The following is a 15456-nucleotide window of genomic DNA, read 5'->3' as shown; positions in this document are numbered from 1 at the left end:
TATTCTGCTCACTGACTGCCCTTCTAGACTGAGCAAGCCCCTTCACTTTTTGACCTCAAGGCCCTGCCTTCTACCCACGGCTGTTTTTTCCCCTGAATCTATGCTGAGCTCTCTGTACATTCTTCCCTTCCTGGGAAAGTCTGGAAGCTCCTCTGACAGGTTCTGCCTGGTCAGCTGTCAGCATGCTTATTGTCAGTCTCCTCCCGCACCAGGATTTGTGGACACGGGGGCTTTGTCTCCACCTCATAGTCTTCTCTCTCCCGAGATGAGACCCCTTCAGGTTTCTTGTCTCTATCAGGTGCTCATCTGGAGAGAAATCAGGGCCCCAGCTTAGCCTCAGTTCACTTGAGGCACTTTTGGGCCCAGCTTCCTCTCCTGGCTTTCCATCCTCCTCCACATCTGGGACATAGAGCTGGGTGTCTCCTCTCAAGTCCACTGAGTGCTGCTTCAGGTTGCCCAAGGTACTGTGACCATGTGTCGCTCTCACATAGCGGGGGGGCCTGGCACTTCCTTTCCAGCTGAGACATCTTTGTTGAGTCATTCCCTCATTCAGCAAATGCCTGCTATCTGACAGGCCCTGGGCTATGGCCTTGGGCCACACCAGTAGACAAGACATTGTCCCTGCCCCTAAGAAGCTCTTCATCTAGGGCAGAGACAAATAAACAAGTCAATAAGCAGCCACAGTAAAAGGCTTCCTGTAGGTGGTGACCTCTAAGCCAAAAGGAGACAGAAATAAGAATGAGGGAAGTGAAGAGTGGCCTCCCTGCAGAGGTCACAGTGTGTGCAAGGCCTCTAAGGGTTTGGCATCAGGGCCCAACAGAGCAGCTCTGACTCAGATGAGACTGGAAGGGGGAGTGTCAGAGCCTTCCCAAATGGGACGTGCTAATCCTGAGTCTCTCCTGGTCTCTGTGGGACATTGCTTTGCTTCCACACCTAGCATAGTAACCGGAAGCTGGCTTTGTCCTGGCTCTCACCCAGTGAAGGAGATGGGGCTCAGGGTTTCTTGGACTCCTGCAGCTAACAGAGGCATAGCAATGTAAGAACTAAAGAGAAAGTGCTGGGGCTCTGAGCTGAAGCCAAAGCATAGAATCCATCCTCAGGAATGTAGACCAACTCGAGGCTCAGCTCTGGCAGCTCGGGGTGAGTGTGGCCCAGCAAGAGCTTTCAAGAAATGCCTGTTTATTACTATTTAAGTGGTTGCAAAGGGGAGGGGTGGCTGGCCTGCTGTCATCATTGTCATCTAAAGCTTTTATTGGAAAGTGGTGGTCTCAATTTGCACACAGTGTGCCAGATTCCTTTAAAACAGGATAATCTTAACCTTTTATGGACCACCTCCTGATGAGAAATTCCCTTTGGCCTGCTGTGCTGAGGCACTGGCAGCTCTTGGTACAGAAGATCAATTCATTCAGCTAATATGCACTGAGTGTCTGCTCCAGGCAGAGTCTGTGCCCAGGGCTGGGGCATGGGGATCAGCAGTGGAAGAACTCCCCCATTTCCATGCCTAGTGGTGCATCGGTGAGGCTGCCATTGGAGAGTGAGGAGGATGAGGCAGTTTCCTGCTCTCAGGGTAAATGCCTCTGCTGAAAGGCCTACTAGACCATTCATCTGCCTAAATTGCAGAAAAGACCTTCGCTTGTAGAGCTAATTGGAGACAACTTCCAACTCAAAGAAATGGAATCATTACCAACCGTAGAGGCATTATATTGCTGGGAGAAAGACATTCTTGAGCTTGGGAATCAGACATGGGTTTGAATCCCAGCTCTGCTCCAATCTAGCTGGGTGGCTCAGGCAGATTGTCTCTCTGAGCCTTAGTTTCCTTGCAAGAATGGTAAGGATAAATCACACACCTCACTGATTGTGTTGGAGACAATCAGTGTAAAGCACTGGCACACAGTAGGTGTTCAGTAAATGAGCTGCTCTGTGGATTGTGGGAATGATGTAGGAACTATGAAGGGATACTTGGTGTCTGCGTTTTGGCCTGGCTTAGCAGTGGTTTAACTGAGGAATTCACTCTTGTTTGCTTTTCTCTCACTGTAGGAGGAACCGTTCAGTTTCCATCTTCCCGAAACCCTTTTCAACATCTCCAGATTCCTGCTGCACAGCCTGACCAAGGATACTCCCTTGGGCATCTCTAAAGTGTATCCTTCCTCTCCCACTCAGCCTTGTCCCACCCCTCTTGTCTAATGGCCCCAGAAGTTCCTTCCAGAGCACTTTACTGGCAGCACCTTCCTTCTCCCCAGCAGCCCTCAGAGAAGAGAGAGCTTGCCCAGCCGCTGCTGTGTTCCTGTAGACCAGGCACAGCCTGGGAGGCTGAGGGGCCAGTGCCAAGAGGAGATTAGCTTTCTGGGCTGGGCCCCACAGTGGGTCTCTGGCCAACACGCTATCCTAAGCCCTCTCAGAACCCACAAATGAGGATGTGACTGAAATTTTGGAAGCTCCAGATCTTTAGGCTACAATCTTAAGTATTTCCCCAGAGTAGGGGGTGCTTGTTCAGCCCAGATATGTGGAACACCTGCTGGACCCCAGGCACCAGGCCAGGCATTAAGGGACAAAGCTGCTGGCTCGTAAGAGGAGACCTGGTGACAGTCCAGTGGGGTATGTGCTGTGGTCCATGGTAGAATGAGGCTGAGGCTGGGGCTTTTGTCAGGGAAGGCTGCCTGCAGGAAGGAACATCTGTCATTGCAGGGGTTAGCGAGCGTGGTGTGTGGAGAGAACTGAAACCAAGCCTGGGTAGGAGCAGTCTGGTGCAGGCAGCAGGACATGGCCAGGGGGTCCCCCATGAGTCTCCCTTCACACCTATGGCCAGTAAGAACCACTGAAGGGCTTTAGGCACAGAAGGAGCTTGAAGGGCCTGTGCTGCCAAGGTACTGAGAAATAATATCTTTAAAGGTCTTGAGTGTCATAAAAGCCATAACTAGCCCCCCAGTTCCCTTCTAAATACCACTTTAACCCCATCCCAGCCCAACCTCATCTCCTTTCTGTAAGGAAAGCCCCTTATACTCCTGCCCTCCGATCCAGGAGAGGGCCCAGAGGTGCTCATTGGTGAGAATGTGTTTCTCTAAAAAGTTCCAGCACCTCATTTACATTTTCAGGGGCATCTTCTCCAAATCAATGGCCACCTAACTGAGGAGACCCCTGCTGCAGGGCAAGGCAGTCTCACCCCGGGGGACTAATCACTGTCTCAGTGACCGGCCCTGGGCCTGCACCCAACCCTTAGAGCAAGTGTGTTCAGCTAAGTGTGATTAGACCCCTTCCCTGTGCTGACCTGCTGCCCTGGGGACTCAGGAATGGCTCCTGACTGGCACCTGACTGGGAGGGGATCACAGTGGAGACAGACAAGGACGAGGATCATCATCTCCACATAACTGCTGAATATGAGGTCTTGGGGGTGCTACTCTGGGGAGAGGGGAGCAGGAGCTTTAGGGAGAATGACCACGGAGAAGAGGCTGGGACTTGGGCCTCAGATGAAGAGTGTGTTAGGCTAGGTTCTAGAGAAACAAAACCAGTGAAGCTGATGTGTGTATGTTTGTGTGTATGTGTGTGTGTGTGTACAGAGAGAAAGATTTATCTTGAGGATGTGACTCACATGGTTGGAGAGACTGGCAAGTCCCAAGTACATGGGTCAGGCATCAGGGTGACTCATGTAACTGCAGGGGTTGACGAACCCAACTGGCTCATGGGCAGCTGAGGCTGACAAATCCCAAGATCAGCAGGCAGTATGGCAGGCCACTGGCTCTAAGTTCAAAGAACCAGAGGTCAGATGATGACAAGCCAGATACAGGATCCGGACTGAGCAGAAAGCGGAAAGCTTTGTTACATGTCCTCATATATATTGGCAGCAAGACACACCCCTAAGGAAACTCCCTATCCACCTGATTGGTTTCTCATATCAGGTCTTGTCATGGAGGTGATTATCTTATATCAGATCTCATCGTGGGGGATGACTACATCATAATTAATAAACCCACTGAGAATCATGGCCCACTCAAGTTGACACACATCCTTAACCACCAAAGGAACTTCTGGGGGCAGGAGAGAGCAGTACCCTGGCTGAGGATATGGAAGTGCAGGTCAGAACCAGAGTTGATCTGAGATCAGCACATAAGGCTTGTCAGCATCAGGCTGTAGGGCTCAAAGAACAGGTGAGACAGTGCCTCTAAAACCGCCAAGTGAGTCCAGGTGCAAGGAGAGAGAAGGGCCTGGGGCCTCTGCACGCACGCTGGCCCTGAGTGCCTGGCTACCCAGGCATCTGCCCAGCAGGGCTGTAGCAAAGGCTGAGCCAAGATGCTAGAGCCATTTTGGCCTGGTCAGGGCACAAGATGAACCATCGGGGGACCAGAGAATCTAAGCAGGGTTAAAATATTAATGGGAATGTCACTGTCTTTGTCTCTGGAAAAATCCCTGGGCCTTGACATCCGAGAAATACACTTAGATCTCACAGAAGTGCAGGTGCAGTCCCCGGGCTTCTGCCCATGCCCTCCTGGCCCAGTGTGGATGCATCCCTGGGTGGGCAAGCCTGCTTCTGGCTAGGTTAGTCTTTGCTGCCCTTAACCCTTAGACACAGGAACACGCTCTTCACTCTGGCCAAGCAGAGCAAGGCCCTGGGTGCCTACAAGCTGGCCCGGCATGCCTATGACAAGCTGCAAGGCCTGAAGATCCCTGCCAGGTTCCAGAAATCCATCGAGCTGGGCAGCCTAACCATCCGCTCCAAGCCCTTCCAGGACAGTGAGGTGAGGTCGAGCTTCCATGGCAGGGAAGCCTTTCCTGTCTCCTCTCAGCGGGAAGGTCTTCTGAAGACTTCTTGCCTGGCCTTAGGTTCCACTTGAAAGGTGGCCTGCCATGCACTCAGCTGTGTGCCACCCTGACCTGTTCACCCCCTAGCTGGCAACACCTTCACACCACCCTCACCACCACCTCTATTCCCCACTTAACACTGTACTCTGGTCTCCCCTTAAGACCCTGGGCCCTGAATGCTTTCATGACTTAGCCCTCCCCTTAGGTAGGCCCCATATGCCACTGCAGCCCAGCCCCTCTCCACACCCCCACACCCAGGTGGATCTCTCTTCCCCTCAGCCTGGGCTGACCCTGACCCCAGAAGCTCCTTCCCTACCGCACCCCTTTTCTGGGACCAGGTCATTACTGTCCAGAGAATCTACCCCACTATGTCTGCAGCTTGGGCCCAGCCTCTTCCTTCAACCTGACAAACAGCTGTCTCTGTTATCCCTGTCTTCCAAACTCAGGGACTTGGTATGAAACAGACCTGGGTTCCAGTTCCAGCTCTGTCTTTTCCTGGCTGTAGTTCAGTCTTTCTGAGCCTCAGTTTCCCCTTCTATCAAATGGGGATATGCATAATATCTTTCCCACAGGTGGTTGAGAGTTTAAACAAAACAGCATAGGTATGCTGTAAGTCATTGGTAAATGGTGGCTATGGCTCTTGTAATTTCCTGCCAGGAGGGTAGTCCTGCGGGGCCCCTTCCTGTGAAGGAAGTGTCTGGGGCAAGGGACCCTCAAGTGACAAGATGACAGAACCTCTGATGTCTTTCCAACCCCTCCTTATGTTTCACCCCAGCACTGAGCTGAGGCAGGAGAGGAACCAGTATGCCCAGCCCAGTACCTGCTCACCCAGGAAGCCTTTCCAGTGACAGCCAAGGCATAGTCCGAGTCCAGAGTGAGGAGGGAGACAGGGCAAACCCGCTGGTTTGGTTACACTAGACAGTGTGCAGGAATGTGTCTTTGCAGGAGCTGGTGCCCTTGTGTTACCGCTGCTCCACCAACAACCCGCTGCTCAACAACCTGGGCAATGTCTGCATCAACTGCCGCCAACCCTTTGTCTTCTCTGCCTCTTCCTATGGTGAGTCCTGCTAATGGGCCAGCATGCACCTCTGCTTATTAGCTTACTGGCCACTCTCTGAGATCCTCCTTTGTAGGTTGGGGACAGTGTGACACCCATTACTGCCTGGCACATGTCCTGTCAGGGTCCCCAGAGACAGTACCCAGTACTGCCCAAACCACATACCCTCTTCCCATAACTGGTCAGGGCTCTGCATGAATGACCAGGCTGAGTGGCATGCAGTCAGGCTGCAGGCTGTGAGCCCCAGCCCCTGAGGTCCAACAAGAGGGTCAGAAGGCACCTTCCAGTAGCTGGGCAGAGCCCTCTCCTCTCTCAGAGGAGCCCAGCAAGCTGCAGGGGTGAGAAGGAAGGGCTGAAGGCCTGCCCCTCCACCCCCCACATACACACCCATACACATAGGCTTCCTCCAGGTCTGGGAGGGGACCTGCAGTGGGGGAGGAGTGTGCCACAGTGGGGACGAGGGAGCCCCGCAGGCCTGTGCTGCTCTTAGAGACACCTGCCTGGTGGGAAGGGGCTCCTGCCTGTGCCTGGTGAGAGCACCCAGCCCCCAGCTGCCCACGAGGCTGCCATCCCCTCAGAATCCTCCCCCTGACCCTGTGCCTCCAGAAGTTCTGCACCTGGTCCAGTTCTATTTGGAGGATGGGATCACTGACGAAGAAGCCATCGCCCTCATTGACCTGGAGGCACCAAGACACAATAAGCGGGAGGGCAAGTGGCAAGAGTTCACGAGCAACAGTATCCTGTGTGCCAGCTGTGGGTCCAGGTGGGAGGGTGGGAAGGCCTTGGTGGAGGGGCAGGCTATGCCCAGGAGATGATCAGCTGCTGCTGAGGCCTGGCTTTGTGGCCTGTGAGGCATTGAAGAGATCCCCATTGTGGCAGGGATGGGGACCAGAAATAGGCAGAGAGCTGGCCAGACAAGAGGTACCAACAGGACGTTGGGGACCCCTAGGCCCCCAGTGGCAGGTGATCGAGGAGATGTTACCTCAGCCTTTTATCTGTGCTTTGTTCCCCGAGGGCTCCTAAAAGGCATCATGGTGTACGATGTCCATATTGGTGACCTCAGCGCTTCCAGACAGGCCACATTTACATGCAAATGGTAGAAAACATGACTTTGTGGCTGAACATGTGAAAGGGAGTTAACAGCCTAACAATGGATGGCAGCCAAGCTGGGTCCAGAGGCTCCCTTAGTGTGCCAGGAGGCCGTTGTCTCTTGGCGGCGCTGTCCACAGGTGGCCTCACAGTGAGGCAGCACCTGCCCATCCCCGCACAGCCAGAGAGAGAGCCACCACAGTGCTGGCCTGCACAACCCAGCAGGAGTAAAGCACCTAGGACACACTTACCTTGGGGCAGCTTGTGCTGAGGGTGGCTTGATGGAGGGTAGACTGGATCATCCAGCCCTGGGCTCCTAGGCCAGTACTTCTCAACCTTGAGTGTACGCATGTCACCAGGGGCTTATTGGCAGCAGCCTGTGATTCAGAAGGTCACAGTGGGGCCACTGACACTGGTAAGAGGAAAACGAAGGTAGCTGTTTGCTGAAGAAGGGAAACAAGGACATGTGTACCACCCCAGTTCACTTCTAGTCCTCCTCAGACTCTGACTATGGGCTCCTGACTCCAACACCCTCCATTCCATGCCCAGTCCCTTCCTTGTAGTCCTTCTATGGCCTCGTGCTCTACCTGTTTCCCTCCACCCAGCAGCTCTTCATACCAGTCTTGCAGAGTAGGTGCCTCCTGGGTTCTTTCAGCCTTAGGATCTGTAGAAGCACTCACCCACTGATGCTCCACGAAATACGATCTCCAGGTCCTCATGATGCCTTATACCACCCAGCACTGGCTCAGTGTTTCTGCAGGCGTTGCTGGCTTTGCTGGCTGCAGTTTCTAGCTGGGCCCATCATTTCTTCCAGCAGGCAGGCCACCTTCCCCATTCTCATGGCACCGTGGCTGGCTGGCACACCTGAGTTGTGGTGTGTATCCACGTAGAGCAGGCCATGGGCCTGTAGTGCCTATTCTCTCTCAGGCCCACTCCCTCCTTTCTCAGGCTTGGGCACCAGGGCCAGGAGATAAGCCATACCACCATGGCCCTCCACTGAAAACCCACTCCATACTCCTCACTGCCCTCCACCTTTCCTCTCCTTCAGAGCTAAGGGAGGACACACGGGTCTGGAAAGAACTCTTAACACATTGGATGGAGGGTGAGCCTGTTTGTAGCTTGGGCCTCTGATTCCATCCTTGACCAGACCCTCCAGATTCTCAGTCCCTAAGGCTTGACGAGACCAGGGACTCCATGGGTGATGATGACCCATTCACAGCAAAGCTGAGCTTTGAGGTGGGTATGTGTCTCCTGGGTTTTGAGGCCTGGGGGGAGAGGGGAGGTGAACAGATGCAGGCCCTTCTCCTGTCTATATGGGGCCTCAGTGAATGGATGAAGGCAATGAGTGTGGGTCCTAAAGGCCAAGCCAAGACCTGGAGAGCATCCCAGGGAGGCCAGCTCCGCACGAGGAAGGGCTTATCCCTGTCAGAGCTGCCTAGGGACAGGAGGTGATGGGCTCCCCTCACAGAGGTGCCAACAGGGAGGTCTCTGGGGGTCCACCCTGACCACCCTCAAGGCTCTGGAGTGGTGATCCATGCCTGTACAGAACCGTGGCTGAGTGTGGCCGGCACCTCTCCCTTCCTGTGTACCTGCAGCAGGGCGGCTCAGAGTTTGTGCCGGTGGTGGTTAGCCGGTCAGTGCTGCGCTCCATGAGCCGCCGGGATGTCCTCATCAAGCGCTGGCCGCCGCCCCTGAGGTGGCAGTACTTCCGCTCACTCCTGCCTGATGCCTCCATCACTATGTGCCCCTCCTGCTTCCAGGTAAGGTTAATCTGCAGCTCACAGCCAGCCCCACTGCCTTCTTTCTGTTCCTAAATGTCCCCTGAGGAGACCAGGCCCTGAGAGAAGGAGCACAGTTTTATCTCTTAGTGGTCAGGCCAACGGTCATGGCCCCAAGTTGAGAAGAACAGGCCTGTCCCACAGTCACCTGCCTTCTCTCATGCTTTCCCCAGGCAGAATCGCACCTTTGCTGACTTTGAGGGAAAGCATAGCTAGGAGGTGCCTTGTGCCTCAGGCATTACCCTTTTCCTCCCTTCCTCCAGTCTTCAGACATAGGTGTCACTACCTCACTGAGAAGCCCTCCCACCCTATCCCCAAGCAGGGCCCAGCCGACCTCAGGGCCGGGGTCTTAGGGGTCTTATCTCTCCTCAGATATTCCACTCGGGGTCTTATCTCTCCTCAGATGTTCCACTCTGAGGACTACGAGCTCCTTGTGCTCCAACACACCTGCTGCCCCTATTGCCGGCGGCGCATTGATGACCCCAACCCCTGACCACACTGTGGCATCGCCGAGAAGGAAGAGTTAACTATCAGAACATGTCTTGGGCCAGATGAAGTTTGCATTTCAGGGAGGGGCCTGTGTAACCACAGAATTCCTATTTATGGCATTTTGTGCCTTGTAAATAGCACCAGGGGATGGGGAGAGAATGCACATATATTTTCTAAGAAGAAAAAAAAATCTGTTACTTTCCAAACGGCAGGCTTTCGTTCGCAGTAGCCTGCTGGAGTCCACAGATCTGTCAGACCATTAACATGTACACTTTGCGAACAGATTGCCTCAATAATTACAAATAAAAGGGCTACTTATTTTCATCAGTGTCTGCCTTTTAGCAAATCTTCATATTGTCTGCAACTTAATTTCCTTATGCAAAAGTGCACCTGTTTCTAATTTGATTTGAGAGGAACATTATATTTGTGTGCTCTTAAAATGTAATCTAATCGAAGTGGCAATATGGGAAGGTCTAGGGGAGCAGTTAGTATTTTTTGTGTTGTTTGTTTATTTTGGTTTAATGGGGATCCATCATCACAAGAAAGTAAGACACCTGGCTCTGAAGTTGTTAGGATTGGAATGAAGGCGTGTGGGTGGTGATCTGGTCAAGATTCTGGGAGTCCACTCTTCCACCCTCTGTGGGGCTGGGGAAGGCGGGCAGCAAAGAGGGCCTGGCCCCCAGCCCACTGAGGGGCCCAGCCCACCTGAAGACTTTCCGTTTCCCTCCAGCTCCTTAAGCAGATGGATTCTGTTTGAAATTCTAAACCTCTAGCATCTCTTCCTTTGAGCTCAGCAGTGTCCAATCCCACAGCTCGAGAGATGGGTGGGGTGGCAGACGGAAGCTGGGGGAGAGGAGAAGGCACCTTTCTTGGGGGCCTCTCCTGTGCCAGCCTCCTTTCACATGTTGTCTCACTTCTCACACCAGCCCTGGGAAGGAAGGAATGTTGTTTCCATTTTACAGCCAATGGGGAGAGGCGGGGGCTGCAGGGCTGGGGCTAGGTGCCCTGAGTGGCCAGGTCATGACTCGTCCTAAGGCCCTGCTGTCTTCAGCCACCACCCTACCTGCTCAGGCAGCAACACAGGTGAATGAAAGCAGATGGACATAGGTAGGTGATAGGGCCTATGTTAATAACATTCCTTGTGATTAAACACTGACACCCTACATATATGAAGTAGGCAGGCAAGAGAAGGTCCCCATTGGAGGGGTGAAGCCACTGAGGCCTGGACAGGAGAGGTGACCTACAAAGATCTCTTCCGAGGAAAGTACCAGAGCTGAACCCAAACCGAGGGCCCCTGCCCTAGCCCAGACCAGCCCCTCTTCCCTGCTTCCCTCTGCATCTCTCTCTGGAGATGATGGAGGAAAGTAAAGGGAGCCAGACAGTTGTGCCAACAGAACTCCTCCGTTGAGTGTCTAATTACTTACGATCATGCATGCTCTCTATCTTGCTAAACATTTATTAATGTGTTAGGATTTCCATTAGCGCATTACTTGAACTGAAATCATTTGCATATGGCTGGGAAAAAGGGGAAAAAACAGCCCCAGCCACCCAACAGGCGTCAATCATAGTGGCAGATCAGATGGTCCAGGGCTGGGGGGGGAGGGGCCCAGCCAGAGACTCCAACTCCACAGGCGGCATCTGAGCCAAGGGATTCAGGAATGAGAGGGAGTCGAAGATCCTGCTGCCACCAGGAGCTGGGTTCTGAGACCTGTGTCCCAACAGCAATGGCCACAACTCCTCCCAAGTGCCAGACACCGGGCTAAGCCCTCTCCATGCGTCATCCTACTTATTCATCAACAGCCCTCCAAGGCCAGGTCTCTCCCACCCCCATATGCAGAGACTGAGGCTTGGCAACATCCATTTTGCTTTCATTGAACAAATATTCCAGCCCTACATGGAGCTGCGTGCCCTGCTGCCTGCTGTGTCCTGACTTGGGCAGGGCCTGACAGTCCAATCCCAAGCTTGGTACCTCCTCTGTGGCTTTGACAACTGAGGCCCTAGCCACTGACCTGTCTGTGCCCCAGTCTCCCCAACTGTGGGAGAGGTGCAATGATGCTGGCCTTTACCACCCCTCCCGTGTTTCCTGCACAGCAGGACTACTAAGATGCCAACTTCATGGAGGCCCAGGGAGAGGAGTGCCATGCCTGAGGCTGCACAGCCCATTCTTGGAAGGAGGAAGTGAAAAAGAGTAAGAGTTGGTGATTCTGGAAGAGGACGGGCCCAAGGTGGACCTGGGCTCTGGCCCTGCATCAGTCAGCTGGCATCTGTGGAGCTCGCTTTTTCCCAGCAAGGCTGCAGCAGCCCAGGCTCAGGTGGCACCTTTCCCTTCTCCCAGGCTGGCACTGTGTGTGCCAGTGGCTGGGCTGAGCAGACCTCTTCCTGTGGCAGCCTGAAATGGAAGTTGATGGCACACTCCCTTGCTCCCACCAACTGATGCCCGCCTCTTAGGTCTGCCGGCCCTTCCCTGCCACTCCACCCTCATCTGCTACCACCCCCTTCCCATGAGGCCCAGGACCTCCATACCAGCTAAGCCCTCCTCATCTGGGTCTTGGCCAGGCCCTTCCCCCTCCCCAGGGTGCCTTTCTAGGGTCCCCCTAGTTTGCCTCTTGCTTCTCTGGGCTCCCTCAGTCCCAGGGCTGAGAGAAAATCTCCACTGCTCATGGTTATTATTTATTTTATCTGTCTGCTGCCTCCTGAGACTAGGAGCTCCTTGAGGGCAGGGGCTGTGTTGGATTCTTCTCAGTGTCCCTAGCACCTAGTCCAGGGTCAAGAGCATAGAAAGTGTTTGGTGAATGTTGGAGAAAGGAGGGAAAGAGGGATGGAGGAAAGGAGGAAAGGAGGAGAAGAGGAAGGAGAGTGGGTTTGTCTCCTTCCTTTATCCCCCCTTGACATTCCCAGCTGAGTCTTACCTCACTCGGCCAGGTAGGGCTCAGCCTTGTCAGGGGAGGCACTGAGGAGGAGGGAGAAGAGGAGCTGGAGAGGGGAAGTTGCTGACTGAGCAGCCCTTTCAGCCTTAGACACTGAAGCTTAAGGGCTATTTGTGCACCCCAGCTAAACCCCTAATCCTCCGAGGGTAGAGTCAGAGCCTGCAATGGGGCTCCCAGAGGCCTAGGGCTCGGAGGACCACAAGATGGCCACATCTGTCTTCAGATGTAACTCACTCTCGGCCCACAGTCCCCACCTGTCAGAGCCCCTCACAGCTCCTCCTTAGCCTGACTTTTTAGAGGGTCCAGGTGCTAAAGCTCAGCTGTGAAGGAGCTGGAGCCCTCTATGAGTGCTTGACTCAGGAGCGGAAAGAGCTTGCACTTGAGATTCTGCAAGCCTGGGGTCCAAGTCCAGCTCTGCTGAGGAGCTGTAACCTCTCATCCCCATCTCCTCAGTGTCAGAGGGATGGAACCCACCACACAGGCCACACATTTTCCCTCCAGGCTAAGAGCTGGGGATGCAAGCCTTCTGTCCTAGAATGAGATGAGCAGTTGACAAAGAGACAAATTTAAAATATTAACAGTGGTGTAGGGCCTGGTTTGTCAGGTGCTCAGGGAAGGCTTCTCCAAGGATGAGGGTTGTAACCTGACACCTGAGTGAGAGTCAGTAAGAGAATAGTGCTAACAGTGACATGTACTGAGCAGGTACTGTTGCGTTGATGTTAGGTGACATCAAGTCAGTTCTCACTCCCAGTGACCCTGTGTAAAACAGAATCAAACACTGTCTGGTCCTGCACCATCCTCACAATCGTTGCTATGTTCGAGCCCATCATCACAGCCATTGTGTCAATCCATCCCACTGAAGGTCTTCCTCTTTTTCACTGACCCTGCTGTGATTCCCATTTTACAGAGTAGGAAACCAAGGCACAGGGAAGGGAGGTGCTGGCTTAGCTCAGGCTGTTTGTCACAAGACTGTCTGTCTTTGAGCCGTACTCTGGGTGTAAGGCTGTGTGCAAAATGCCGTGCCCAGTATAAGTTGTGCAACAGGGTCTGAAGGTCCCTACTTGGCCTTGAGGGGTAGCAAGAAAACAGGTTAGGTTTCCAGTAGGTGTGGATTCTCAGAGGTCTCCTAGTCTGAGCAAACTGTGGCCCAGAAAGGGCAAATGAGGTGTCCCAGGGTCTTTAGGCAAAGTCTCCTTCACCCAAAGCCCGCCTGACAGCCTAGCGCTTTTCCCACCACCCCAGCTAAACTATTCTAGTCATTTATACCCTAATGTCTTCTATACGGGGGTGGCAGGGTCAGTCCAGGACACCCCATGAAGCTGTTGACAAGCATCCATCTGTTGTGGGATCCAGGCAGGTCACAGCTGGATTCTGGACCTCAGTCTCTCCATTTGCAAAATGTGGCTGGGAAATCAGAGCTGGTGACACCTAGTGACCCTGCTCGCTCTCTGTGAGCCTGTGGCTCTCAACAAAGAGCTTTTTTGTTTCAAAAATTCTTTATCCTGCTTTACAGACAACAGAACACTGTCCCCTTGGAGATGGCCTTTGATTCTCCCCACAGTCTGGGAGGTAGGGATGAGCAGTCTCTTACAGAGGAGAAGACAAAGAGAGAAAGTACTTAACCAGCTCACCTGGACCCCACCCATTCATTCACTCATTCATTCATTCACTCACTCCACAAGTGTTTATGGAGCACCTACTTTGTGTCAGGCTTGGTGAACAAAACAGAAATCCTAGTTCTTTCTAGTGGGGGAAAAATACTCATGATGTCCCTGCTATGTTCCAGGAATTTGGGGATCCTCTAGGAGACAGACAAAAATTTTGTGAACAGAATATAAACAAAAGGCTTCCCAATAGTCCTAAGCTTAGGAAAGAGACCACAGATCATGGAGAGCTGGCACAAGGGTCGGGGCTTGGCTGGCCAGGGTGAGGCTGGGTGTGGGCCAGTATCGGCCCAGGAAATCAGCATTCCTCCTTGGCAGGGACTATGGGAATCAAACTCTCCACCTTGACCTCATTAGCGTTGGGCCTAATCACCAGCCAAGCGCCTTAAACTTCGAGAGGTCACACTGACCTCCCCTCCTTGCCCAACTCCACTTCATCAACACATTCTATCAGTCCCACCTGTGTGAAAAGCCCGTTAGCCTTGGACAGGGCTGAACACAGGAGGTATCTTGAGCCCCAGGTGGGCTGGCTTGGGGGAGGCACTTTTCTGAGCAGATGGGATCCAGGAATCCCAGGGTGAGAAGAGAGACTGAAAGAGAGAAAGTGTAAGTGAAGTGCCTTAGTTCTCTCAAACCAAACCACAGTCACTGCCATTGAGTCGATTCCAACTCATAGCAACCCCCTTTGGGTTTCTGAGGTGGTAAATCTTTATGGAAGTAGATTGCCCAGTCTTCCTTCTGAGGAGTGGCTGGTGGGTTTGAACTGCCAACCTTCTGGTTAGCAGTCAAATGCCTTAGGTACTATGCCAACAGAAACACCACACGTGGATGGCTTTAATAAACATAAGTTCATGCTCTCAGAGTTTAGGAGGCTAGAAGTCTGCATTCAGAACACTGCTCCAGGAAAGCCTTTCTCTGTGTCATCTTTGGTGGAAGGTCTTTGTCCCTTTCCGTTTCTATTCCTTGGCTCTTTGTTGATCTTCCTGTGGCATCTCTCCCCATCCCTGCTTCCTGTGCTTGCCTCTTTAATCTCTTTTATATCTCAGAAAAGATTGACTCAAGACATACCTTATACTAATCTGTCTCATTAACATAACAAAGAAAAAACATTTCCAAATGGGAGTATAACCAGAGGTATACACATTTACCACACAAGTTTTTGAGAGAGAAGTCTCAGAAACAGGGACACTGACCCTGATGACCTTCTGCTCCCACCTCAGGGCCTTTAAACATGTTGTTTCCTTTGCCTGGACACCTCTCTTTCCCCTCTTTCCCCCAGATTTTGCCCCACCTGGTCCCATCCCATCTGTTTGGTTACTTCATGCCACTCTAACAGAAATTACCACAAGTAGCATGGCTTTAAGAAATGAGTTTATTCTCTTAGTTTAGGAGGCTAGAAGTCCAAGTTCAAAGTCTCAGCTCTAGGGGCTGGATGAGGGCCCCTTGATCTTGGGCTTCAGCTCTGCCTCTTGCTCCAGGCCCACTGAAGCTGGAGGCATCTCTGCTCAGGCAGCTGCTGGCCATTGAGGCTGATAAACTCAAGGTTGACAAGTAAAATGGCATGGTCCCAAGATTATCAAACAACATAGTAGACCATTAGTCTAAATTCAGAAACAGTCCCAAGATTGCCAGGCAATCATGCATGGTAGACTGCTGAA

The 15456-nt window shown here is 52.8% G+C and overlaps 1 protein-coding gene across 1 annotated transcript in view; it reads left to right on the top strand.

Annotated features, from left to right (window-relative positions):
• IFT122 (intraflagellar transport 122) overlaps nt 1-9211 on the top strand; it is a 69511-nt gene extending 60300 nt beyond the window's left edge. Inside the window, exons 23-29 of the mRNA XM_042783100.1 lie at nt 2038-2138; nt 4565-4730; nt 5740-5851; nt 6458-6586; nt 8097-8176; nt 8536-8700; nt 9122-9211. Of these exons, the coding sequence (XP_042639034.1) occupies nt 2038-2138; nt 4565-4730; nt 5740-5851; nt 6458-6586; nt 8097-8176; nt 8536-8700; nt 9122-9211 (843 nt within the window). The remainder of the gene's footprint in view (nt 1-2037; nt 2139-4564; nt 4731-5739; nt 5852-6457; nt 6587-8096; nt 8177-8535; nt 8701-9121) is intronic.
• The last annotated feature ends 6245 nt before the right edge of the window (nt 9212-15456 follow it).

Source organism: Orycteropus afer, unplaced genomic scaffold (genome assembly GCF_000298275.1).
Source record: "Orycteropus afer afer isolate SDZICR_OR568_19922 unplaced genomic scaffold, OryAfe1.0 scaffold00661, whole genome shotgun sequence".
Taxonomy (NCBI): Eukaryota; Metazoa; Chordata; class Mammalia; order Tubulidentata; family Orycteropodidae; genus Orycteropus; species Orycteropus afer.
This window is presented reverse-complemented; position numbering and strand designations above follow the sequence as displayed.